The 27,378-nt window shown below is 43.1% G+C and overlaps 1 protein-coding gene and 1 non-coding gene across 2 annotated transcripts; both read right to left on the reverse strand.

Moving 5' to 3' along the window:
- Nucleotides 1-37: 37 nt before the first annotated feature.
- Nucleotides 38-26,791, reverse strand: ddx27 (DEAD (Asp-Glu-Ala-Asp) box polypeptide 27). The gene is made up of 21 exons (XM_063215400.1): nt 26,391-26,791; nt 22,258-22,404; nt 21,962-22,021; nt 21,632-21,860; nt 19,829-19,875; nt 19,590-19,676; nt 19,242-19,347; nt 18,682-18,855; nt 17,736-17,886; nt 16,911-17,010; nt 15,273-15,414; nt 12,067-12,220; nt 9,506-9,587; nt 7,927-8,104; nt 6,875-6,981; nt 6,490-6,586; nt 2,573-2,664; nt 2,085-2,205; nt 794-890; nt 548-619; nt 38-387 (listed from the first exon to the last, which is right to left on the reverse strand). Exons 1-21 carry the CDS (start codon nt 26,475-26,477, stop codon nt 372-374), a joined length of 2,346 nt encoding a protein of 781 aa, XP_063071470.1. The 5' UTR covers nt 26,478-26,791; the 3' UTR covers nt 38-371.
- LOC134463522 (small nucleolar RNA SNORA2/SNORA34 family) lies at nt 16,260-16,397 on the reverse strand. The gene has a single exon (XR_010037760.1). It is a non-coding gene; the product is annotated as a small nucleolar RNA SNORA2/SNORA34 family (small nucleolar RNA).
- Nucleotides 26,792-27,378: the final 587 nt, after the last annotated feature.

A 27,378-nucleotide genomic window follows, 5' to 3' on the forward strand; every position in this document is an offset into this window, starting at 1 on the left:
ATAGGTTTTACTGCCCAATAAATTCAAACTCAAAATATAAACATGACACTGTGCTGTCTTTATTTACATGTCATTAGAAAACATGCCACATCCCACTGTTGCAACAGATACATTGATACAGATACAATTGTATAAGAAAGATATAGAGTCCATGATGTCATTTACATGTGACTTTATGCATCATTATTAACAGTTCAATGAAGAAGCTGTACACAGAGCACAGCCATCATGATATATTAACAAAACATTACAGCATTATAACAGAACACGGAAACATCTTGGCCATCCCAAGCTGAGGGCCCATCTTGCTCTGCTCCAAAACTTTCAGTTTCCATTTCATTTTCTCCACCTTGAAGCAAAACAGGATGCCTCTACTTCCTCTTGTATCTACAGTGAAGAAAAAAACACAATGTTACAAAACCAAAAAAATAATGAATCTCCAATGCACATGGAAAAGCATGAAATGCACCTGTCGCCACATATGCATTAAAATAGCCAGTTAGCCTAAAGCAGCCATGTATCAATCTAAGCAGACAGATTTCTTCACCTTGTTTTGGACTTGAAGTGCCCTCCTTTCTTTGTTGACAACCCAAGTCTTTTCTTGTCTTCAAAGGATGGCCTGAATTAAAAATAAAAATAAAAATGAATGCAAGAAAATGTTAGACCAATCAAATACTTTAAAAACGAACAGCAGCCTGTCATTTAATTTCTGTGTTAAGCTACATCAGTCTTCGAATGAATTCTAGAATAATACTACAGTAAAAATGTAGGATTTCAAAGGGTTCATCCTTACCCAGCTCTGTACTGTTTCAGGGCCTTCTTGCTGGTGTTGGTCAACTCCTTATCGAACATCGACTTCGCTCCAGATTTACCACCACCCTTCTTTTTAGCTGCAGGTAACAGGAAAAGCAAATGTAACAATTTATAGTAAAACCAAAGGTGGTGGATCTAACAAGAAGTACAACATCCCATAGCAACATTCTGCCCAATGATTATCAGCCGCGGCCGCCATTCTGGAACAAATATCGGACAAATTACATTGGAATGCATTGGGAATGTGTACAGGATTTCTACATAATACGGTAAAACTACATTCATATAAATATCGGAAATTCTTCAGTTATGAATGCTTATACCATCTCGTGTGTTTTTTCAGCACAATCAGTGCAGAACTTTAAGGGCAACTCCTGCCAATTTCAATGTGCTGTTGTATTGCTCACGCTACCCTTGACTTGTCAGTACCCGGTGGCGCTGCATTTTTTGGCTCAGCCCTTTCCGAGATATGAGCTATTCTAATGGGGGCAACTTTTGTTTACATAAAAAAAAAAACATTTTTATTTATTCCCAAAAACATCCAAAAGGTTATGCAACATCAGCAGACAGCTAGCAAACAGTGATACCTTTTGGAAAAATATTTGGAGTAGGCCTATGCTAATTTTTTTTTTAAATGTAAACAAAAGTTGCCCCCATTAGAATAGCTCATATCTCGGAAAGGGCTGGGCCAAATACTGCGGCGTCACCGGGTACTGACAAGTCAAGGGTAGTGTGAGCAATACAACAGCACATTGAAATTGGCAGGAGTTGCCCTTTAACTATCTATAAGGCTAAAGTTGCCAAAGTAGCTGGCCATATTGTGCTAACTTTAGCATTAGATCCGCGGTCTTTCCTATGGCGAAAGAACTTTGCTATGGCTACTGGTCATAACAGAGTGGCGTACGTGACTACCTGTTCATTTCAGACTGGCGGATTTTACTCAAAACTGACTCAAAACGCCCCCTATTGACTGTTTCCCATAAAAGACCTGACTGTCGCTACTTGTTAGAGATGTATATTCTTTGGTAAAACAGTTATTACTTCCTTGATCACACATGGCAATTGATCCCCACTTCCACATTTGTTTGAGGAAAAAAAAGATGTGACATTTTTACTACAGAGGTTTCCTGGTGGTTTGTGAAACTTCTCCAAAACGTTTCGCTGTATATTTTCCAACCACCTCGCTCACCACACTAGTGTACCACCAGAGATAAGGGAGACCTGCCCCAAAGGGGAAGTAAACACATTCAAACCAAGAGAGCCAGGAGTACCTTTTTGTACGGGCTCATCTTCAGGCACGGCACGGGCTCTCTTGGGTCGTCGGTCACGTTTGGCGGCCCTCTCCGCGAACATCTGAGACTTCAAGATCTCAAACTGAGCCCTGTCTTCCGGCTGGAAGAAACAAAACAATATCGCCAGCTGATGAGACAGACTGGAAAACACACTAATGCAAGCAGGCAATGCAAAATGCGGTTATGCAGAATGTGGTTTAAGGATGTTGTCCTCTCCAAATGAATGTAGGAGAAATGCCCATGGTAAGAAAAAAAACTAAAAAAATAAATTTTTTACTGGATAAGGAGGCAAATGACTGCATGACACGGTCAATGTTGAGGTTTCAAGATCATCTCTGGTCAACACTGACTGAACACTTCAATGCTGTTACTTATAATTTTGTGAACAACATCGCCAAGTGTTATTAAGAACTAGTTAATGTAACAGTTTAATTAAAAAACCCTCAAGGCCAGACGGACATCCCTACCGTGAGTTCTTTCTTTTTGCCATCCTTCAAGAACTGCGCCCGCTTTTTCTTGCCTCTCAGGGCCAAGTCGAAGTCCTGCAGCGCTTTAGTCACTGAAAGAAAGAAAGAAAGAAAGAAAGGGGGGAGAAAAAAAAGCAGAGACATACAGTGCGTTTACCACATGAGCTTTAAAATGGGTCATCCTGAGTGTTCAGAGAGACAAGACGGAGCTTAAGAAGCAGAGGTACTCAGCAGGCAGGCAAAGGATATGCCCACACCTGCAACGCTTTCTACCAGCTCATTAGAGACAAGGCCAGCACATCAGTCATTTATACTGGGTCGCCCTACACTACAGCACAGAGTCTTTGCTTTAAAAAAAAAAATCTGCACCACTTTCCATCCTATTCCTTTTTGAAGCTTTATTTCATTTGAAAAAAAAATACAACTGGCGTATTTTAGATCAATGGTGAGATAACCCACCATCCCCCTCATCCACTAAACCCTCACTGCCCACTGCCATGGCCCAATGGAGGTGATACTCTCTCACTTTACTACAATTAACACATGGAATTTAGACTCTTGACAGCCATACAGTCATTTCTTGGTGTGCACTTAATACTGGCTAGCCAACTTACAAACTACTGAGCATGCCCTCAATCAATCACAACTACCAGAATGCGGCATAAATACTCCAAAACTTCACTTCAGTTCAAAGTTGTTACTTCACGTTAACAGACTTGAATCCTTACATTACTCAGTACACCTACTAACAACAAAACTTTCCCTCTGCTTGTGATGCTCTGACTCGACCTATGTGCCAACTGTGTCGACAAATCAATGAATTAGTGAAGGGCCACGGAAAGTCCCTTGATAAGAGCATTGTAGTGAAATGCAGTGTTGCTTCAGTGGTGTAGCTGCCTAAAGGGGGATTCATACTTGTCGTGACTGGCGCTACCCTCCTTCATACTTCACTCGCGACCTCACTCGCGACCTCACTCGCGCCGTCACGTGACCCAAAATGACGTCACACGCCGTGGCGCGAGCTGCCGTGTCGCGACGTCGTGCACCCCACATTTTTTGTAACTTGTCGTGCACTACCAGCGACCACGCAGGTAGGCAGACAAAGCAGGAGTTGCGAAGAGAGGCTACAACTACTGTAGGCTACTACAGAATGGATCCTGTATCATTTTGAGGATAATAAAATGTCCTAGAGAGTTATTTTATCTTCTCTCTTAAATGTTGTTCAGTGAAACAATTGTTTACTTTGTTCAGAAGCACGTTGTGTTCGGCGATCTATTTATAAATTCTGCCGCCAGAACAATGCTCTCACATGGTCTTGGAATGATCTGGCAATGTAGGCTACAACAAAAAAATATATGTTTCAATGTGGTAAGTCACAAGTCAGACGTTCAGTTCAGCAGCCGTGTTTGGCTTTCTATTTTATCAGGCATGAAAACAGGTCATGGGTGAAAAAGGTGAGAAAGGTGCGGCGTGGCGCGGTGGCACGGGGCGGCGCGTGTGCTGCAGTGGTGCGCGCGCATGTGTGGTGTGCAGTTGCGTTTTTGGGGGATAGTGTTGTATAAGAGTCATACTAGGGGGGTCTGGGGGCATGCTCTCCCATGGGAGAAAATTTAGCTAAAACCGTCTTTAAATTATGAATTTTGAGCATATTGTAGCGACCCAGGGACAGTGAACATAAGAAGAACTGCCAACCATCTTCGTTACTTCATGATTGTCATGCTGTCATGAATATAGATAGATAGATAGATAGATAGATAGATAGATAGATAGATAGATAGATAGATAGATAGATAGATAGATAGATAGATAGATAGATAGATAGATAGATAGAATGGGTTTTGGTTCTCAGCCTTTAAAAAAAATAAATTCCCCCTTGACCTCATCATAAGCTTCTCATCACCCCATTGACCTCATCAAAACCCTGCCAATGCAAAACCCTGGCAACTAAGCACCCCCTCCTCTCAACACTATCCAATGTCCCCTCAACGCTTGCCTGGTTGTGATCTCGTTTGAACAGTTAATCATCATTTCAGACAACTTAGTAGGCCTAATACAAAAAATCTTTGTCACAGTTTGGATAAACTACTGACATTTTATCCAAACTACTCAAAATTTAGTACATTCACCTAGTATATCTGTTTCCCTATGAAAAAAATAATAGGAAAGCTCCAACTTTGACCGTGAAAAAAAAAACAGTTTGACCGTGTTCCACTAAATATAAATCGGTAGATTTTTAATATGTCATTTAGATGTAGGCTACCAAGGGATTACAAAAAACGTGGCATGATTCCTATAACAATTTGTCCCGTGTCAAACGATTGACTAAGTTAGGCTTCGCTCTTTCTCCCTCTCCCTCTCTCGTGCGTGCTATAAGAAGCCGCAGCATATGATTCGAAGCATGATGTTGGATGCCTCGCGTAGCCTATGCGCTTCTTCTCCGTAGTGCCTACTAGATAATTTCGCCATTTCGTAGCGCACAGACCCGTTAAAATAGCCGTCAGGAAAATGTGCCGTATTTGAGAATAAATACTTTTTCACGTGGGCAGGGCAAATGCGGTTTCAAATTATTAGGAAAAACAGCTTACCCACTGTGGCTAACTACATCCACTCACTTCTCATCGAAATGCTTGCGTCTTGATCTCATAACAAGTATCATGATCTCAAATAGCTACCTCTCTGGGAAACGTGTAGACTATCTGTGACAGATCGTTTGGACATTTGCTTATAATCAGAGATGTTTTAGAACTATAAAGAAAGATATTTCTGTATTTGATACAACTACGCCAGCCCAGCAGACCAAAGCGGCAAAACTGGGCTTTCTATGGGGCACCTAAGTCACGCCCTTCTACTTCCGATCCATGGGGCAGTAGCTCTCAAAATTTTGATGCGAGTTAATGGAGCGAGTCAAGCTAAATCCTCATCCCGTTTGGCATGTGCTCCGGATTTCACATATGATGACAGTGAATTTGAAAGGTTTGGATTTGCGTCGTAAGACCACCCATTTTCGGCACGCAAGAAACGTTATTTTAGCTTTTGTGCAAAACTGTGTTGGAGACTACACGTGCGCCTCGCATATCTGACGTGAACCGAGGCACAGCCAACCCTACCGCTGCACCGTGGCTTAAGTGGCTGCACGTCGGACATGCGACGTCTGTTGTGTAGTCCAAATAATTACATATTTTTGCACACACACAACTCAAAAATCGCTTGCCAAGTGAAGTCAACAAGCACACCATTGGTTGTTATTAATTCTGAGGCACAGCATATGTGTGATCGACGGGGAAATGCGAGGTGGGTCGGAAAATAGCTTTGATCAGTCCATTACAGCCCAGTCAAAAGTTTTTGCGTTGCCAGCCCCACAAGCCGCCCGGAAGGGGTGGAGACTTAGGTGCCCCATGAGAAATATGAAGGGCGGGACTTAGATTGTGCTCGTTCAGGTTATTGGCTGTGTCGACAGCAACAAATGCTGGGATTGGTCAAACGTCATTGTCAGTTGTGGAATCTTTATTTTTTGGAATCTCTCCTGACACTGTATGAAGTTTTCTGCGGTACAGCGCTACTTAATGATACAGTAAGTTGGCGCTACAGTTTTCTCCTCGCTTGACCCCCCCACCCCCCTAATTTTCTCCGCGGATCTACACGATTCACAGAAATGACCCATTTTGATTTCAAAACGGCGAATTTCGCTGAAAGGTGAGGGATTTTCATGCCTGTTTTATACATCCGTAGAACTCACGCTGCGAGTTGCGAAAAATACTGCCGTTTCTCTCATGAACAGCAGAGGGCACTTCCGACAATGCGAGCGAAAGCGCTTTTGAAGTATGAATAGTCTGTCGCAAGTGATGACGTCATTAATGGTTCTCGCGCCACACGCGCCAAAGTGCGCACGTGAAGTATGCAGAGCCCTTAAGACTTACTGCGGTCCTGCTTGCGCTCCTGGTTGGTCTGGAACCAGGTCCTGGGCAGCTCGGTGTCTTCTCCATTTTGGTTCAGTTTCTTCTGGGCCGAGTTGATCTGGGAGCAACGCAGGAAGACAAAAAAGCTCAGAAAACCACCAAAGACATTTTTTTTCAAAGGCAAGCTTAACGATTTGTTCATTATTTGTTTTTTCTTTACTGAGACAGCATAGTGAATATTCGGACACGAGTGGGAGAGAGACATGAGGTAGGATTGGGTTATGACCCAAGCTGGACTCTGTGACTTTCTGAAACCTGTGTCCCCATGGGTATGATGGTATGGGTATACTATGTTGGCACAGCATATCCCAGATTATGTTTTTATTTTTGAGCAAGTGAGTGGTACCTGTGCCTCTGAGTGGGCCATTTCTCGCTCCTCTCTCTCCAGTCGCATGACGGCATACACGTCCTTCTCCAGCTTCTCAATCAGGTCCCTGAACTTCAGGATCACCTCTGCAAACACATTCCATTACAATATATTACACTTAGCTGAAGCTTTCAATACAAAGTGACGTAAAATTATCACAGGGTATTGGTTACATTGGGATTAGGTGCCTTGTTCAATGATTCTTTAGCCTTGGAAGTGTAGGAAGAGGTGGGCAATGGCATGGGTGACAATTTTGCAGTGTACTCCACCTGAGGTTACGCAGCCAAGTTATGGTCGAGATGAGAACTCAAAACTGGGGGCAAACCATTGGTATAAAACCGTACTACTAAATAGTGTGTTTATGCCGTCCACTTACAAAAACCCATCTTGCCCTTATGAGCTTCAGTGCCAGAGTGAGGGCTGACAGGACTTTTTCATTGTATATTTTTAGGCTTCTGAGGCTGGGGCGAGGAGTGGGAGAGATATGGGGTATGGAGTAGGGATATGACTCAGATAGGGCGGAATCCCACCTTGGTTCCCATGGTCACCATAGACTTGCACTAGGGTAGGGCGATATGGCGAATATTAAATCTTGAATAGTAAATCTTAAATGTGAAATTGAGTAAAAGACCATCTCGAATCTGCCAAACTGGAAAAATCGTATAGATCGTCTTGCAGTGAGGATGTTTACTACACATCATAGTGATGTCTACTTACTTAGTGTTGTTGTTTTTACTTATATTCTTTACATTATTGTATTCCAATTGTGCACTTTATAAAATTGTCATCAGCGTGTTTACATTTAATTAATTGCTAATTACGAATTGCAAGTACATAAAATGCCTGTTTTAGTTTTTTTTCAATGGAAGATTGTGATAAAATCGGAATCCAGATTTTATGTTTAAAAAATCGTGATATGACATTTTTGCCTTATCCCCAACCCCTAACTCGCACCTCGGTCACCATACTAGATGACGTGTACATTAGCGAAGTGCGCTACAGGACACCCCAAAGAGGGTTGGTTTTCGTACCTTGAGGAAGCACGCGGGCCTTGACGGCAGTCTTGGCCTTCTTCACAATCTCCTTCAGCATCTTCCTCTCCGCCTCTCCCACAAGGGACACGGAGCGGCCCACTTTCCCAGCGCGCGCCGTTCGCCCCACTCTGTGCACGTAGTGCTTCACGGTGTTGGGCATGGTGAAGTTTATGACCTGCAGATCGGAAAGATGCGACGCTCGTTAAATGAAACACACATTTGGTAGATCACAAAATGATGCGGCAAAATAATCTCCAGATGATTTATTAAGTAAAAACGGATAGGAGCACGCAGTCAGATTGGACCATTAGTTTCCTGAAAACACACATTTTCATATGACCTTGTGGCAGAACATTCCAGCATTTTTCCAATGGCATATTTCCAGGAAAGCTTAAAGTTGACTTGCATTTGAGAGTGGGGTGCATATTTATGCTTCTTATGCATTATTCAAAACAACAGAAGGGCGTTGTTGCCTCAAAAAACTAATGAGCTAACTTAACTCCCAAAATCCCAACAAACTTTACTGGCAAGCACCAACAAGCACATTGGTTGACACAGGGAGGTCAGGTCAGCAAAATGGACTTAGGAGTCCTGGCAACACAATGCTGTTATTCACGAGCAAGATGATGATGAATTTGCAGAATGCAAAATAATTAATCATTGCTGTGGAAAGCTCAGCGTCAACGCTTAAATAGCAAACTACTTCGAAGACCTGATGACTCATGCACTTTTATTTATAAGCATTAAACAAAACCGGAGTCTATTTTCTGCAATTTAAATATTTTTTGTATTTAATTTGTCGTGTAATTTCATTACTTTATATAGAAATACAGCACACACCAAAATCATATTATCATCATATTGCATATTATGATGGGATTGCATGGATTAACCAGGAAATTATTTTCTGGTGCTATTGAGAACCATCAATATGAAGTACAGTGAGTGTACAGCAATCAAGAAGTCAAAACCGGTATGCCTGGTTTGCTGAATTAAGAAAACAACAACACGATTACCAAACTGTTTAAGAGAACAGGTCTACCCAAAGTAACAATTAGTCACTGTCGATGTGCGTCTCAACATTCCATGACTATGCTGTTCCAGACAGCAGTCAGTAACGATAGATGACTCAATAGCATTTGTCTCTTGACTTATGCGTTTCATTTATAAATTGGAAAGTACCTCTGATTTTGTGTGCCTGTGGTTGGTTTCTTCAGTGACAACTGCATGTTATGAAAAGCTTGTAAATGTCCAAAATACTGTTAACTTACTGATTTTGTTTTTTTAAGATATCTTTTTGGGCTTTTATGCCTTTATTTATGATTTAGGACAGGGCAGTGAGGGAGTGTGACAGGAAATGAGTGGGAAAGAGAGAGAGGGAAGTATCAGCAAAGGACCTCAGGCCGGAATCAGTCACCGGCATAATGGTACGGTGTCTTAGCTCATTGAAGCACCACGCCACCCCTGCCTAACTGATTTCTTTTATTAAATGTAAGGTTTCAGAGCTACCTGCAGAGTGTGGGTTGTTTTATAAAGATCACAGGACCGAATGGAAGCATGCTTCTAGAGAACTTACCGTTTTAACTCCTTCAATGTCCAGACCTCTTGCAGCTACGTCTGTGGCCACCAAGATGTCAATCTGTTCATCTTTAAACCGCCTGGAAGCAAACACAACAATTTTTGACATGAGGGGGTGAGGGATAGGGGTGGGTAGCAGATAGAAACAGAGGACGCGTTAAAGATTAAGGAGAGGGGTGGGCACTGGATAGCTTATCACCCCACTCTGAGCCATAACTCAACTGTCCCAAAGCAAGTGAAAAACACCTTCAGGTGGTAATTGGGAGGGAGGCAGAGAGTCCAAACATTGCTTGTCCTCCAAGGAGAGATAAGAGTCCTGACCTAGGTCAGGTCGCTGCAGCTGCAGCTGGGGCGCCAAAGCAAAAATAAGACACTGACCAGCCACAAAACCCTCCAAAGCGCGATTCACGACTGCATTCTGTGCTCGAATCTCACTGCCCACCCGATCAATTGAGCCGGACAGCCTGGGACCACTAATGGCTGCCGCGATCTTTGAGCAAATGCGGTACAGCAGTCCCGAGAGTATTCCAATTCCCAAGGAACCTGCCACCATGAAGCCAAAATTATAGATGTAGCCAAAAAATGTTTAACGGAGCCAGACACATGACTTTCCACTTCCTCCATGAGTCCATCACATAGCCAGCCGCCGTTGTCCCATCAGGACAGTTGGGCTCCCCCGAACCCACTTTGATCTTCGAAAAGATGGTGTCAATTGCGTTGATAGCCCAGTTGACCAAATCCATTGTTAATTTCTTTTCAGGAGAACAGGACAGCGTGGAGTCTCAGCAGAGTAAAGTCAGACAAGACAGAGTGCACATGAAATATATTCTGAATATAAAACCTATTCTAAATAAAAAAATATAACTGGGGCCTCATTTATCATCAGTTCGTAGAATGTCTTCTAAATTGTGTCCTACGAGTGAAATTTAGAATGTTCGCAAGTACAGAAAAATAGGCTCTGAAGAAGACAGTAGTTGCAACGCGTCAGCCCGTTTAATTAAAGGCTTTTTAACTTTACCAGCAGTGTGCCTTGGAATCTTTGGTAGACCTTATCGACAGCTACAACTGGAGCTAAGTCTGACCATAATTTAAGAAACAGAAAAATTGGGATTTATGAAACGTGCGTTGGCTGCTCCTACGCACACGTCTGCATGATAAATCCCACACCTTCCAAATCACTGTGCACGCGCGCATTCGGGGTAATTTGCATCCCGAAACGCCTCCAAGTAACCATATATGGTATTAAAATATATTCAAATGCCATGTTAATTCGAAGGCGCCACCCTGTTTGAACACATGAACACACGCGGACACACGCGCCAGTCGAAGCGCTGGCGGGAAGTGCGGAGATAGACACATTTCCGCGGCAGAGGTGGAGGTGCTTTCGACAGGAGGACAGTGTTAAATAAGTAAAAGAAGGAAACGGAGATGCTGAACACTCAACCCACTCTCCCTCCACTGTCAGCCTCTAGCCAGCAAGGCCACTGACAACCCCCCCCCCATCCCCCACCACCATATCTGCGACTGAACATTCCACCTGCACTACTATACTTGTGACTGAACTTTCAACCTGCACTAACTCAAAACATGCGCACACACACACACACACACACACACACACACACACACACACACACAAGCACACTGCACTAAACCCAAACATACACACACTGACACACACTGACACACACACACACACACACACACACACACACACACACACACACACACACACACACACACACACACACACACACGAACACACACACAGACGCACACCGCACACCTGCACTAAACACATACACACACACACACACACACACACACACACACACACACACACACACACACACACACACACACACACACACACACACACACACACACACACACACACACAGCTGCTGGTGTACTTGACAGACCTTTTTAATATTTATTTTTCTTCAAAATGCTACTATTATCATGTCAGAACGCTATAAAGGACTTTTTTAGGAAAAGCACAAAAGCACAACAATACCTCTTAATGTATGTCCTCTACAAGTCTTCTGTTGTCCAGTCTTGCACTTTAAATGTCTGTATGAGCACTGTCTATGTCCATACTGTCTTAAGTCCATGTATAAGTACTGTCTATGTCTATACTGTCTATGTCCTTACCTAGATTAGTCTATGTCTGTATGGGAAAGCAAGAAATGTAATTTCAAATTCTTTGTATGACCAGTGCATGTAAAGAAATTGACAATAAAACCTACTTGACTTGACTTGAGACACACATGGACGAAAACACTGTAAAATAGCACACTGTCATACTCCATTGTCATTCAAAGTAAACTGTACCTTGCACGGTACCTTGTTTGCAATTTCGTGTTTCTTCCACTGGCACGCATGGTCTGAGGTGTGCGTAGATTTAGGCACATTTCTACGTTCAAGTACATGTTCATAAATCCCACACTTTGCTCAGGAATGATCGCACGCACACTTTACGCACAGATCTGTGCCTAAGAACGCTTGATAAATGAGGCCCCTGGAATATAATTCCTAAAGCATGACAGTGTAGGCTACCTGAGACTCTCGAGTCGCTGTGTCTGGGAGAGGTTTCCGTGCAGCTCCCCCACCTTGAGGCCCATAAGGCCCAGCAGGATGTGCATGCGGTGGGCCTGCTTCTTGGTCTGGGTGAACAGCATCACATGGTCCTGGAACGTCCTCGTCAGCAAGGCTACAACATAGGGGTGCAGCAGTACATTCATTAATCACACTGTTTCAATGGTAATACAGTTGAATGTCCGCACACACTTGTTCCCGTTTTGCTTTTTTATTCTTTTGACAAGTGAACGTTCTCGAGCTACACACTCTTCGTCAGACTTCCTTAGTTTGACGAAGAGCGTGTGTGTGGGAGCAAGTCTGCGGACATTCAACTTTATTTTCATAGCTGTCTGACCATTTTGTCCTGCACCTGTGTCTTGGATGTGTCCACAACTACCTTAATTGACTGTTACCATGGTACCCAGATGCATGCAATTGATACTACTGTATATTCCCTTTTCCCATTTTACACCTTTTGTCATTATCACTTCAAAGGTTGGCCATAGCAAGCAATCAAAAATGTAATTTCATTGTGCATCACTCAATAGCACCATGACAAGGGGAGTTTCCCAGTGGGACTTTTGCTTTCACTCTGACTCACTCGGTGCATAATTGATACCAAAACCATGCACTATGTAAATCTGTATTAAGTCAGGTTAAATGCCGGTACGTAGATGGGAACACACATTTGATTGGCATTTGTTTGTGAATTACTGACCAAAGCAGTACTGAACCAATCCGGGTAAATAGTTATTTTATGTCCAAGGCTTTTAGTAAATTCAATGACAAAGTTGTCTGGGTATTCCCTAGTGCTTGGTCTAAACGAAAGCATACAGACGGGCAAGTTCATATGCCGTGACAGACTACAATATGTATTGAGATTGTGCAGTGTAGGCTGGGTTTCCCCATATGAGTGCAGTAAAACATTATAGGAGTGCCATTAAGTAATATCTGAAGTGTTATTACAACGACTTCAGTGACAACTTCAGAGACATAGTGAAAGCTTTGCAGGTAACCAAAACAAGAGGAGCTGAGTGGAAATAAGCACGCCATGGGAAATGTCTAGATAAACTTAATACTATTCCTTACTGCTGTTTTACTATTATTAAAATGGTGTATCACTCAACTGGCAAATGGCAAAATGAAGTAAGCAAATCTTTAGATTTCTCAGGATTAAAGACAGCCTATTTCAACCTATTTTGATAAAAAAATAACCTATCTTGTCAAATTATCCAGTTTTGAGAGTGATAGATTAGATGATTGGAGAAAATTAGAAAGACTGGAAAAAACATTTGTGTAGAAAATTAAATTATTCTGAACTAAACACAACACATTTAGCAGACACTGTTTTCCATAGTGAAATCATTTATAGTAAATGAGGCATGGACCACTGGAGGTTCCAGACTACACCAGCAGATGGCAGTACTGGGCTGCAACTCTGCCACGGTGCTGCCTCCAACACTAAGCCCATACGACTTTGTTGCTGTCGACCAACGTTGACGGAAGCACGTGAGCGAGAACTTGTTGTCACGCTGTGGGTGTTATTAAATACAGCGCATTTAAAGTCGGCCACAAATATGAACGAGAGGATGAGCTCGCACCGGTTTGCTCTACTAACACACCACGTGTGAGGAGCGGGGGGACAGGCAGTGAGGAGGAGCTGAAGTGGGGACCTGCGCAAACTTGTGTAGAGGTGTGAGACAAGACCCATATACACACGTGAGTGAGTTGTTGACCAACCAGTTCATGGGCGCGTGACCTCGGAGGCAGTCCGCCGACGAGCGTTGAAGGGGATAAGCAACTGCAGAGCTTGCAAGATCTGACTGCAGCCGCATTCATCCCGCGATAGTTTTACACCATGTGACATGTCACCTCGTCAACGCAACGTCGACGAAATTTCGAAGTTTGACAGGAAATCTAACCGTCATGCAGCATTTTCATCCAGGATGCATTGCTGTCTAAATGCGCATATCTGCGTTGATGTCATGTCGAATGTACTTACTGACTAACAGCAGTTTCCCCAGACATGTCTGATTGCATCCATGCTGTGTACGAACATAGAGTACTGATGGCCGTCAGACCGCTCTGCCAGCTACACCCAGACAGCTGACCCAGCAGCATCGCTAATGGGTACTGAGTAAAAATGCCACCGGGACAGCGATTTTATCAAAAGGACTTTTCAGCAGAGAACATGCAAGATGACCTTTTAAAATGATCAATATTGTAAAGCCACAATGATTTTTAAATGCTCAGGAGGACCATTCATTCAGGTTTGATGGGAGGCAAGTGTGCCATTTGAAATAATACCTCAAGAACAAAACATGAGTCACAAAAAAGTGAATATGTGGTAGTAGGCAACAGCTTCTAACTCAAAACTGTCCAGGAGCCCCCAAGAGAGACATAAGTCAAATCCACAGACAACGTGCCCCACGATTAGCCTGACTCTCGTCTCGCCAGACCTTTGTGTATTTCCATTCAGCTTTGTGAGCTCACACAAGGGTCTGGAGGGCCTTCCGAATCACCCTGCTCGCAAACTAAAATGCAGTAGAATGGACCAATCAGGATCATCAGATTTTCAGAGTTGTGACGTAGTCCAATATAAACACAGTGGAGAATGCAAAAAATAAGAGAAATGCAATAGTTGTTTAAGCAAGGACCCACTCATCGACACTGATTCTGTAATTACCTCCACCAGGGAGGTTAACTTTGTTTTTCTTTGAATGATGAAAGTTGTTGGACATGACCAAAGGAACAAGTGATTAAATTTTGCTGGTGATCCGGATCACCATTCTAAACCAGGATTTAAAAAAAAAGATTCTTCACCATTGCGGGATGGGGTGAATTTTGAGTTAATAATTCTTGGGAAGACTTAAAAAGGGCGTAACATAGTCAAATGTTTTACCAAACAGCTTCCTTGGCGGAGGTCTGCACTCTCCGAGTACATTTCTAGTTTCAACTGTATTTTAGAGTCTGAGAGCAGTTTAAGTAACACCTCTGACCTCATTAAAAATGTCAGACAAGTGTTTCCCCCAATCAAATGCAAGGATTTTTTTTTTAATGATCGCCTTTTATAAGCGCCTTCGCAGATCTACACCAATGACATAGCTTCAGATGAATATAGGTGGAGCAAGGCGGAACCCATTCTCATCTGGAAAGAGTCAGGTTATCCCATCATCATCACCCACCTGCCACGATGGCCTCCCGATCACCCTCTCTGGCTGGCCTGATCCTCACAAACTCCTGCCTGAGGTAGGGCGCCACGTCCGTGTTGCTGTTCACGAAGATACGCACCGGCTGTTTCAGCGAGACTGAGGCAAGGTCCTTCACCTGGGGAGGGCAGAGAAGGTGTGGGTATTAGAGGTGGTGGGAGAAACTTTGGGTAAATAAATGTCAGTGCACATTGAAGCATAAAACGGCAACAATTCAATATGACATTATAATGCGTCTTCCATTTTTGAAAGAATGATGGGCTTCTTATGAGTAGTACAACAAAATTAAGACCTGCTTTTATTTCTGAGACAAAACCTCCACTAAAGCCTGTAGCAATGTATTGTGTTAGCTGCCTGGAGCGTCAACTTGCTTGCCAAGAGATACTTAAGACATAAAAGTCAGTCATAAAAAAACGATACAACTGAATTATTATTTGCAAATGTGCAAATCTGGCCAGCTACAGCTTCCCCGTAGCCTGGTCTTAACATGGTATTGTAGTACTTTCATTTTTGTCTTTATTGGTGATAGGACAGTAGGAGAGGCAGACACGAAGCGAATGAGGAAAGAGACGGAGAACTAAGGGACGGCAAAGGACCCGGGCCAGACTCAAACTCTGGTCACCGCCGTACAGTAGCTGGACAGAGCCTCACCGTTAGAGCCATGGCAAAGCCATGAACAAAGTTTTATCAGAATGTAATAAGCAACACATGCATGCGATTTCTCAGACTTTAAAGAACCAAATAGCAGAAAACCAGGCAGGAAGTGCATCGTTTTCATATTGAATTATTAGATAATCAGACATACACTAACCCCCCTAACCCCACAAACGTTTGTTTGGTTGATAAGAGCAACAACTACTTACTATTCAGCCCTCAGCTACAACAGGCAGCTTAGAAAATTTTGCCCGGGGTCTGTTTATGCTTTTAGATGACATGTTGGTTCTCAACAGAGACTGCTGACAAAGATGTATCTTCCAATTGAATTGACTTCCATCGTTTATAACCAAATGGAAACACCAACAGAGCATTGGAAGAGGTTACTGTGGGCCACTGTTTGAAGCCAGGAGCTACAACAAGTTGCTGACCTTGATTCAGGGCCAATTTTAGTACTTTCTACTTTCGAACAGTCTGGCTCATTTCAGCATCAATTACAGGTGGGCGAGATCTAGCCAGGCTACGCCCTCCTAGTGACGCAACACCTTCGCCGTTACTACTGGTCAGGTCAAGAGCAATGCTAATACTTTCGGGTACTCCACCCACTTTGTCGGGAACCAATCAATTTTGAGCAGCTTCAACGGCCTTAGGTAGAGGCGTGTTCAAGGCAGTGACAGAGACATTCCACTGGGACTAAGAAAATGTTTGGTTCAAACTTAGGCACAGCCTTTTCTGGCCTCGACCAGTAGCAAACCGATGGAGGTGGGTTAACGAGGGCGTTTGGAAACGTTATTCGTTATCTTCTTGGTAAGACCAGAATCTCAGTACGTGATCTGGAAGTCGATGCTCAGGCTAGGCGAGATCTAAACTCTGCTGTAGTTTGAAGTGAAGTGCGCATCTGATTTTGACCAATCGCCAACCCACCCTTGAAACTCCCTTAAAAAAATTAGCGGTACCAACCTCTTCACTCATGGTGGCGGAGAATAGCATGGTCTGCCTCTGGTAAGCACACATCCTGATAATCTCCTTCATCTGCTCTTCAAAGTACTCATCCAACATCCTAAACACAACAAAATGGAGAATAAAGTTAGGCCCTGTAGTCTACACACAAGTGGAGTAGAGTGACATTTAGTGTTCTAGACAGCAGAAGTAGAGTTACATCCGGTGTTCCACACCTGGGGTGTGTGTGTGCGCCTTGATAATTTTTTACTCAGGGGGTAAGGGTGCTGTGACTGAAAAAAAGGTTGAGAAACACCCTTCAGCATCTCCCCATTTTCTCATGAAAGGGGTAACTTGGTCAATTGTTAACCATTCCCAATCCCAACATAACACTTCGCAAATACACTTCTATGCTATAGGACTTATGTCACAAAGGTTGGAAGGTCATCATCGCCGATAGGAATAGAAGCGCTCTCGGGGGGGGGGAAAGATGAGTTTTTAAGAGATGTGGCAAAAGCAGACACACGTCAGTCTTCTCTTGATCTGCATGGCCTGTCCAGTTGGTCCTATTCTCAGTGCCTGGCTGCCTGAATTATTCATTCACAACAGCAATGGCCTGGGCTGGTGACTCAGCATTCACACAGAAAGATAGAGAGAGAGAGAGAGAGAGAGAGAGAGAGAGAGAGAGAGAGAGAGAGAAAAAGAGCTTAAAGCCTGGCAAATGAAGAGTAACATTATGTGGTGCCATGTTCTCCTTGTCAGTCACAGCTCCTGGCTAGAGGAGAGGGCCGTTATCTTATCTGGTCCGTGTTCTCCCCTGGTTCTCACACTGCTCATGGCTCTGACCTGTCAGCCTCGTCCAGGATGAGGATCTCGATCTGGCTGAGCTCGAAGGAGGGTGTGTTGTGCAAGTGGTCGATCAGGCGGCCCGGGGTGGCAATGAGGACATCGGGCCCCGCGCGCAGAGCCGCCTCCTGGGACTTCAGATCCAAGCCGCCTGGAAGACACGACATGACACAAGATGAGAGAAGGAGCAGTGAGCCACAGCAAGGCACGGAGCCGTCAGAAATAATCAATCAGGGCCCAGCCGTGGCTTAAGTCAGCTAGTCACTGGACTGCTACGCGGGAGACCCGGGTTCGATTCCCGACCCGGGGTCATTTCCCGATCCTCCCCAGTCTCTCTCTCCTAATCATTTCCTGTCCCACTCCTCACTGTCCTGCCTAAATAAAGTTGAAAAAAAACCCCTGAAATATTTTTAAAAATAAATAATCAATCAGGATGTAGCAACAAATAAGGAAGATCTAGGGAAAACACCATCCAAATCAAAACACTTTACACAGTTAGACATTTTTATCAACTTCCAATGGTTATATGAGGTTTTAGCCATAAAGTTTTGTCTATAACAATTAGGCTGTAGGAACAACACATGAGGATAACAGAAAGGTCACATCCTCGTCCTTCCACCTTTTAATGGTTAAGAGTGTCCTCATCTAAAAAAAAAAAAAGTTTTGGGTCCTATTTTCGTGTGAAAGTGGTTTTATCTACACAGACTAGAAAGGATAAGCAAGATAAATACAATACTATTGTTCACGGCAGGTTGAAATGAAATAAAACAATAAAATCACAAAATCTCCTGAGATATTATCACATCTTATTAAGAGAACAGTGTCAAGTCGCTGTTAATTGAGCCGTGGCTTTAATGATGGTCGACAGCAGCATCCTCATTGGAGCCAGCTCAGCCAACACTCACCATACGGGGGCTGCCGGACAGAGAAACAGTAGCTTACTTACCCACAGCAAGGCAGGTGGAGACATTGGTGAACTGCGCCAGCTGGCGTGCCACAGAGTGGACCTGGATGCCAAGCTCTCGCGTTGGCACCAGCACCAGCACACGCGTCACCTGGGTCTGCTTGGGCTTGTAGATGAGTCGCTCCAGCACTGGCAGCATGAACGCGGCAGTCTTACCTAGAGGGGGGTGATTATGGAAGGGGTTGGCGATTGATAATGAAGTAAACATTCACAAGCACTGTGAATAAACAAAAAGCAAAACCCAGTACCTATTATACTCAGACTTCTGACACCAAACACATGAAGTGAAAAAAAATAATTCCAACTAGTAACATTGCATATTCATCTGTCTGTGGATCCAAATCTTTTCCAAAAGTAATCATAGAATCAACGGCACTTTCATTCTCTCAAAACATCTAACGATATGTTGTGAATGGCAGGACACCAAATCACCCGAAATATTTTTCCTGGACACAGACAACAGGCCACATGTTTACCATCTGCTTGTCAGCTATGCCAGTGAAATGGAGTGTCTAAAAAAACAGGAGGTCCACTGCTCTTACCGGTGCCAGTGGCAGCACAGGCACAGATGTCCTTGCCCAGCAGGCCAATGGGCACACAGGCCTTCTGGATAGGGGTGGGCTGCTTGAAGCCCATGGTGGTGATGGCCTACAAGGACAAAGCCATACAGAGTCCATCACCTTTTAAATTGATTTTCGTTGCAAATTATTTCTGTTGCTATGGTTGATTCACACTGCACACACCTTTATTGTATAAAGTAACATCATAATCACATTTGTGTAACAAACTATCGGTAGTCAGCTTGATGGTGGAAAACAAACGAGAGTCATGTAACAATGTACATAAAACATACACATAAGTTGTGAGCAGGGGGACTTAAAAGGTAATACCTTCAGTATAGGTCTGGACAGGTTCATATCCTGGAAGGTCAGAGTGTCATCGTAGTTTGAGGCGTCCTCGAAAAATGCCTCAGGGGCCTGGCACAATCAAGAGAAAGAAACAAATCAAATAAAAAGCCTTATTTTGTCTTTACTGGCACTTGTGTTCCTCAGCAAGTCTGTAATTTGGTTGTCTTTTGAAAGTCTCTTTGGATAAAAGCATCTATTAGCGGCAATGCAATCATACCCACCTCATTAGCCTTCTTCTTGCCTTTGGAACCCTTCTCTCTCACGGTATCTGTAGAGAACATTTGAAGAATTAGACTGTCGTACACTACACACAATCTACAGTCATGTAACAACATAGTTCACCATGTGCAGAAACAGTGCAAACATCAGTTTTATCATCTATAACAGGAGTGGGGATCCTATGTCTCGAGGGCCGTTTACAGCCCTTGAGGCCGTTTTATCTGGCCCGGCCTGATATCATTTTAATGTTATGCAGCTTCACAGTCGGGGTAGGCCAGTCATGGGTAAGCGTTAGGGTGTCTGACTTGTAGCCCAATGGTTGCCTGTTCGACTCCCGATCCGCCAGGTTGGTGGGGGGAGTAATCAACCATTGCTCTCCCCCATCCTCCTCTGTAATTGAGGTAACCTGAGCATGGTACCGTCCGCCGCACTGCTCCCTAGGGGCGCCACTGAGGTCTGTCCCTTGCACAGGTGAGGCATGAATGCAATTTCGTTGAGTGCAGTGTTCGCTTGTGTGCTGTGTCACAATGACAGTGGGAGCTGGAGTTGCCCAATGGGCTTTTACTTTCACTTCACATGAAATATAACATGTTTTGTAAAGGAATATTAGAAATTACATTTGAAATACAATTAAAGCGATGGTTCGGAGTAGAATCACCCTAATGCCATTTGAACCGTGACACCCATCCACCTTTACACCCGAAGTGTTTTCTGCCGCAGACTTACATCAACAGAGTTGCCGTGTTATTCGATGTTTATTCCGGTTAGCTTGACTCAAGCGCATATGGATACTGGGCACCGTCTCCAAACTTTCCCCACAAAAATAACATGTCATTACACCAAACTTCTGCAGTAGCACAAATATGGTCTGTACTCACGAAACGAAGCATTTGGAAGTTTGGAAATAGTCCAGGAGTTTAGTATTATCAACACAAGCTGAATAGCTTCTCTGCTGCTAAAGCTGTGCCAACGTTACTTCCGTCATATGAGACAAGCCCGTAAAAGTCTTCAACAAACTTCCAGACGAGAGTGTTAAAAAAGTTTTCACTGAATTGTGATTAAGGCTTATATTTTCAAGGCAATACTTAAAAGATATTTCGAATCTTACCTACTATCAATTAGACAAGGATTTTCGTTATCAATACTGATGCTGAATTCACTTTTCATTGTGCATATTATGAGCTTCGTTGAGGACTCTTACATGCTTGTCTTAGATGACGGAAGTAACGTTGGCGCAGCTTTAGCAGCAGAGAAGCTATTCGGCTTGTGTTGATAATAATAAACTCCTGGACTATTTCCAAACTTCCAAATGCTTCGTTTCGTGAGTACAGACCATATTTGTGCTACTGCAGAAGTTTGGTGTCATGACATGTTATTTTTGTGGGGAAAGTTTGGAGACGGTGCCCAGTATCCATATGCGCTTGAGTCAAGCTAACCGGAATAAACATCGAATAACACGGCAACTCTGTTGATGTAAGCCTGCGGCAGAAAACACTTCGGGTGTAAAGGTGGATGGGTGTCACGGTTCAAATGGCATTAGGGTGATTCTACTCCGAACCATCGCTTTAAGTTATATTCAGGGGACCTACAGAAGGTTGGGTCTGTTTTAAAGGTGGCTGCCTTGGTGCAGGGGGAAATCCTGGTTTGTGCTCATAGTACAGCCCTTGGAGGACTTTATGGCCCTTAGAGGAATTTGAAGTGGCCCCTCAAATGAAAAAGGCTCCCCACCCCTGATCTATAGGAATGTTTAAGAGCATTAGCCTGAATATGCGTGCAAAGTTTAAGAAGAGTATGAAGGTAATCACCTGCTTTTTTGAGGACCTCTTCATCTGCTGAGGAGAACTCTTCCTCATCATCATCATCATCATCATCATCTGATGCTTCTGCGTCTTTGTCCTCGTCATCTTTATCATCAGCCTCATTGGCATCATCACCATCTTCTTCTTCTTCCTCCTCACCACCATCATCATCATCTTCCTCTTTCACAACAGAATCCTCCGCCTGAGATGTCTTCCCCTCTTTCAAAGCTTTCTCCTGCAAAAGACATGTCAGCAACAGTTGGTGCATTTTCATTCACATGGTCAGTGAGGGGGAAGCAGCTACATCCAGCTAAAAAAAAAAGTGACAACACTCACCTCTGTTTTCCTTTTCTTGCGCACTTTTTCTATTTTCTCATCAAGTGTGGTAGGTGCCCTCTGAAAGATGAATATCAACAAACAGCCTCTCGTTACTACAAAACTTTACTACACGTTACTACATAAAACTGTTGTTTTGCTTGGTCAGGCAGAATATGGAGTATGTGTGGATGATGACAGTACTTGTTGACACATCTGAAGTAGGATTGCCACCTTTCAGAGATGAAAATAAGGAACTGGATTCCATATTTCAAGGAGGGCGAGTGGCAACCCTTATATGAATAAGCAAGACATACCCTTTTCTTGAGCTGAGCCATGACATCTGCCATGGCCCAGTCTTCACTGTACAGTCCATCTCGTTCTCCGAACTCGAAGTCTGCATTGAACTCCTTACTATGTCCTTTCAAAGCTTTCTTCTCGCGTGCTAACACAATAGGCTGTTCCTGTAGAAGCAAGGTACAATTTGATGGTAAAATGTGGGGTCGGTAGCATTTGGCTGGTCTTGCTGTTTAGTCCGGCAGCCAAAAGCCAAATATCAGCCGAACCCAGTTTCGTCTGATAAAGTTTTTTTCTTTGCAGTTTGTGGTTGCCTAAGGTGTACCTATTAAGATTCCAGACGATGCCCGGTGATATCCCTTGAGCATTTTCAGATATTGAGCCTTTTATGCTTGATGTGCTGCAGCCATAGATTACAACAGTCTTTGGCTCCCAATTCATGTTATGCTGACCAAATACCCTATACCATACTTATTTTGTGTTTGTTTACACGGTGGGATGTGTATAAGAACAGGTGGTGAGGAATGGACATCAGTGGGGGTGGGGTCATGCATGTTTGGGGGGCGGGGCATTCACCCAAAAAGCCTGATTTTCCAAGTCGGAGACACAAAGGCCAACATTTCGCCAAACGTGGCTTTATATCTCATAGTGGGTTGTTTGGTTTTGCTGTTTGTAGTTGTCCAGCACTTACCCATCAGGATAAGAGTGGGTGATGTGCCAATTTCAGATATTAACCCTTTCATGTTGATTTCGCTGCAGCCATAGCCCACAAGCTTTTGACAGCTTCATAACTGCACTATGATTAACCATAGAGCATTCTGGGTGGTAGGCCTGCCACATCAAAGTGGAGAAAGTGTCCTCGTACCAAATACATTTTAGACAATTACATAACTAGCTGTTTGTCAAGCAGAAATATGTAACATTTAGGCGAATATTGGTGGTGTCAGCTTAGACATACCCAGAAAGGATTACTAATTCAACACCATTTCATACATTGCTATTTACTCTTCCTGTGCTGTTGTAACACAAAATAAAAATTGGAAGTAATAATTACATAATTTTTGGCTGATTTTTTGTTTGCCTACAAAGTACATAATTTCAGTGGTGGTCGTATATTAACATGGAAAGAGATAAAATTAAAAATGTAAATCCACAAAATGACATTGTAATTGACCTTTTACCAGCCCATGCCATATCAGGGTGTGACACTGTGGCATCCTATTTTGGTATTGGTAAAGGCTCTGTTATCAAGACCCTAAAAGCTGGATATCACTTGACATCAATTGGTAATGTGCTGGCACCATTCCAACAACTTTCCGGTGTGGCCACTAACTTTGTGTCGGCATGTTATGGCATTCCAGACAGTATCAGCATGTCACATACAAGGTTGGTGGTATGGGGAAAAAAGAATGGGAAAGGTCATGTATCTTCACCTAACCTGGCTGCTCTTCCACCAACAACAGAGGCATTTCTTGAGAATGTGAAAAGGGCTCATTTTTAAGCAATATTGTGGAGGACATTGGTTCACACTCCACCTGAACTATCTCCTGAAGCATTTGGATGGAAGAAAGACCCATGCAACAAAGCACTGATACCAATAAGTGTTCCAGAAAATGTCAAAGTGGCACCAGACTACATTTTACAGATGATCAGATGTGGTTGCAAGAGTAGGCATATGGACTTTAATTTCACTGGCCCATCCCCTGCCCCTTCACCCCCTCCCCACCCCCGCCCCCGCCCCCCCAATGTAAAGCGACCTTGGGTTCCTTGAAAGGCGCTATATAAAACTAAGTTATTATTATTATTATTAAGAGTAAAAGCCCCTGCAATTCTAAGAAATGTAGCTGTGCTGTAAACAGTGTGCCTTGCACCATTTTCTGTGCATGTTTTCGGCTGGGATGCTGCCGAACCAATGTTGTGTGAGCTTTACTGTGTGTGTGTGTGTGTGTGTGTGTGTGTGTGCGTGTGCGTGTGCGTGTGCGTGTAGTATAATGTAGGCTATGGGTGTTTTAGGTGTTAAGGACTCTGGGTGCATCCCAATATGTGACCTTGCCTCCTCCACTTGCCTCCTCCACTTGCTTCTCGTCATGATGACATCACTGACAACAGCATTATATTTCAATATCTTGCAAAAGCTCAATTGTAAAGTCTTTTTCTCATTTGCAATTGGGATGGTGAATGAAAAACAGTCCCTTAAAAGTTGTTGTGGCGAGGCTGACAGCTGGGAAACTTTATCGTTTTCTCCACGGAGGAGGGGCCAGGAGGCGGGACGAGGAGACAAGCACAAGTAGAGGAGGCAAGGACACATATTGGGATGCACCCTCTGTGTGTTGTATAGGTGTAGACAGGTCTTTCTGTGCGAATTTAAATGCATGTACATGTCTTATTTGATGGCTTCATGGACTTTTAAGTGATCATTTAATACCAGTCAGGATACACTGGATTGACTTAATTTTTTGACTCAACCGTATATATAATGTATAGCTGTTTTCCTATGTTTAGACCTCTCTCTCTCTCTCTCTCTCTCTCTCTCTCTCTCTCTCTCTCTCTCTCTCTCTCTCTCTCTCTCTCTCTCTCTCTCTCTCTCTCTCTCTCTCTCTCTCTCTCTCTCTCTCTCTCTCTCACTGTCTCTGAGCGTGCGGTACTGTATGTTGCAGTGTATATAGGTCTTTCTGTGTAAATTTAAATGCATGTACAGATCTTATTTGATGGCTTTATGGATTTAAGTGATCATTCAATACCAGTCTGGATACACTGGATGTACAGTATGTCATTTCTTTACTCATCTTTTGGAACAGCCAACGACTGCTCACCAGTTACCCCCACACTCTGTTCTTTTTTTTTTTCTTTTATGTTGGCTATTTGTGGTAGGCTACCTACCGGCGATGTTGTCATGTATTTTGTCATGATGTGATGTTATGCAGGATCTCATAATGCACAATCCGTTCCATACTTTACAGTCTTATTCTAAGCAATGTTGTGAATGTTTTTACTGAGGCATTTGTTGATTTGTCATTCATGACCTGATTTATATAACTAAATGCATAAAAATAGGCCGAAATCGCATTTTTTAAGGTTATTAGCAGTATTTTCTCTGTACCTGGATAACAAAAGGAGATAGCCACAATTAACCACAGTAAATATTCTTGTATGTACGATATTAACAAAATAAAAAAGGAATTTTGAAGCTGGCATTTTCAGGTGGTCAGATTAATTGCATCAAAATATAATGCAAATTCGTGCATATTTAATTAGATAATAGCCTAATTAGCATATTTAAACATAAAATATAGAAAACTTGCAATACATTTTTTTCTCCAATTCATACAGGTAATCATCTGATAAAGTTTCATATTGATATCTGCAAGTTAAAAAAAATACCCTATTCACCTACAGTGTCTCGCCTTATTTGTGAGATTGCTGTTATGAAAGGGTTAATTATTACCCCATATTGCGTTTGTTTCAATAATGGCAGTGTTAAGGCAGTCCAATGTGAATGTTTTTAAGGTAATATAAACAATTTGGTACATTTTGTAGATTCCCAGATTCACGCTCCCATCTCATTACACTCCCATTTCATCTCGCTCCCACTAGCCAGACTAACGGTACCACCGCCATATTACGGAGCCAGTTATCTTGTTGATGTTAGTTTTTTGTTTCTAACCCTAACCTTAACCCTAACCCTAAACCTAACCCTAACCTTAACCCTAAACCTAACCCTAACCCTAAACCTAAACCTAAACCTAACCCTAAATTGCTTGTATGTGGCAGTATATGATAATACGTGAAATATAATCGGGTGGGGACCGCAAGTCCGGGAGTGATAGAAACACCGGGGACCGCACGTCCGGGAGCGAACTCCGTTGGGAGTCTCAGTCTGTATGCCCATTTTGTAACATTATTCACAGTAATATTAGGTGTCTTTAGTTTTTTGTCATAATTTGCATTTATGGGACAATAAAGGCTCAAAATCTGAAAATGCTCAAGTGATATCACCGGGCATCGTCTGAAATCTTGAAGACTTGCCTAAAATCTATCAGATAAAGCAAAAAAAAGAACTTTATCAAAGAAATCTGGGTTCAACCCCACGGCTCCCGGACTAGTTCACAGAAACACTTTCACATACATCTGACTTGATTAAGTTTCTACTCACAGTTTCTCCGTCCGACTCCGACTCTGGTTCATCAGGTATTTCGTCGTCGTCATGTATGGTACCAATAAGACCAAAGTCTGACAACATTTTGAGAGTTGTAAGAGACAGGTAGGCTCCTGTACGAAAATACAGAACCAGCTAAATAGCCACGTTACCCGGCTAACGTTAGCTATACACAAATCACCTGGGAACTAGATAAAGTCGTCGTCCGCAACAGTCAGGTTACAACTGATTAAAAGTTTTTGTAGATTTCACAGCTGAAGCTCCAGGAATGGTAAGGCGTGTAAATATTAAACGGAGATAACCAAGAACCTATGCAATGTGTATCCCAACAACATTGCAGGTTACACACGTGTGGATTCTGACCACTCCAGGTTTCGTTGCGTTCGCTCCTCTCCCGATTCTCCTCACACTGCCCTCTAGCGATGTGGAGTAGAGGTCTAAGAATCTCAACGTGCAGCGATCAGTAGTTGTTATTGCAGTGGGTGACCAGTGAGTCTCCTATCGCTACAGAATGGTGAGGAAAATCAGTGTTACTAAACGGAACATGACTTTTCATTGGATATCCCTTCACAATTGTGGGCATCTGTGTGTTGCTTCAAAACATCTCACGGTATTTATACAGTGACAATACAGCACTCCACTCTACTACAACTCCATTCCCTTACAGATGTTTTTATGCATTAGGCCTATGTGGTCAAGGAGCAAACCCTTAACAAGGCCATTCCAATCCTTCACAAAATGGTGCTTGAAACTTTAAAATCGAAAGATCCTTCAAAGGGAGGACCGTTGAAATGGAAACCTGATGCTTAGTGACATCAAAGTCAAAGTCAAAGTAAACTTTAATGTCCCAAAAAGGGACCACTTGAATTTCCCTTTTTGGGACATTAAAGTTTACTTTGACGTCACTAAGCATCAGGTTTCCATTTCAACGGTCCTCCCTAACAGAGCTAACATATTAACAAGTACGCAAAATGTATAGGTGAGG

Source organism: Engraulis encrasicolus, chromosome 14 (genome assembly GCF_034702125.1).
Source record: "Engraulis encrasicolus isolate BLACKSEA-1 chromosome 14, IST_EnEncr_1.0, whole genome shotgun sequence".
In the NCBI taxonomy this organism is placed as follows: Eukaryota; Metazoa; Chordata; class Actinopteri; order Clupeiformes; family Engraulidae; genus Engraulis; species Engraulis encrasicolus.

What these genes read in the sequence shown, in the direction of transcription:
- ddx27 (XM_063215400.1), bottom strand. Translation starts at nt 26,477, where the DNA reads ATGTTGTCAGACTTTGGTCTTATTGGTACCATACATGACGACGACGAA. An exon ending in TGTCCAGACCTATACTGAAG is followed by an intron (nt 19,348 to 19,589) that starts GTATTACCTTTT and finishes TTGTCCTTGTAG; the next exon opens with GCCATCACCACCATGGGCTT. An exon ending in GGAGCGCAAGCAGGACCGCA is followed by an intron (nt 2,665 to 6,489) that starts GTAAGTCTTAAG and finishes TCTTTCTTTCAG; the next exon opens with TGACTAAAGCGCTGCAGGAC.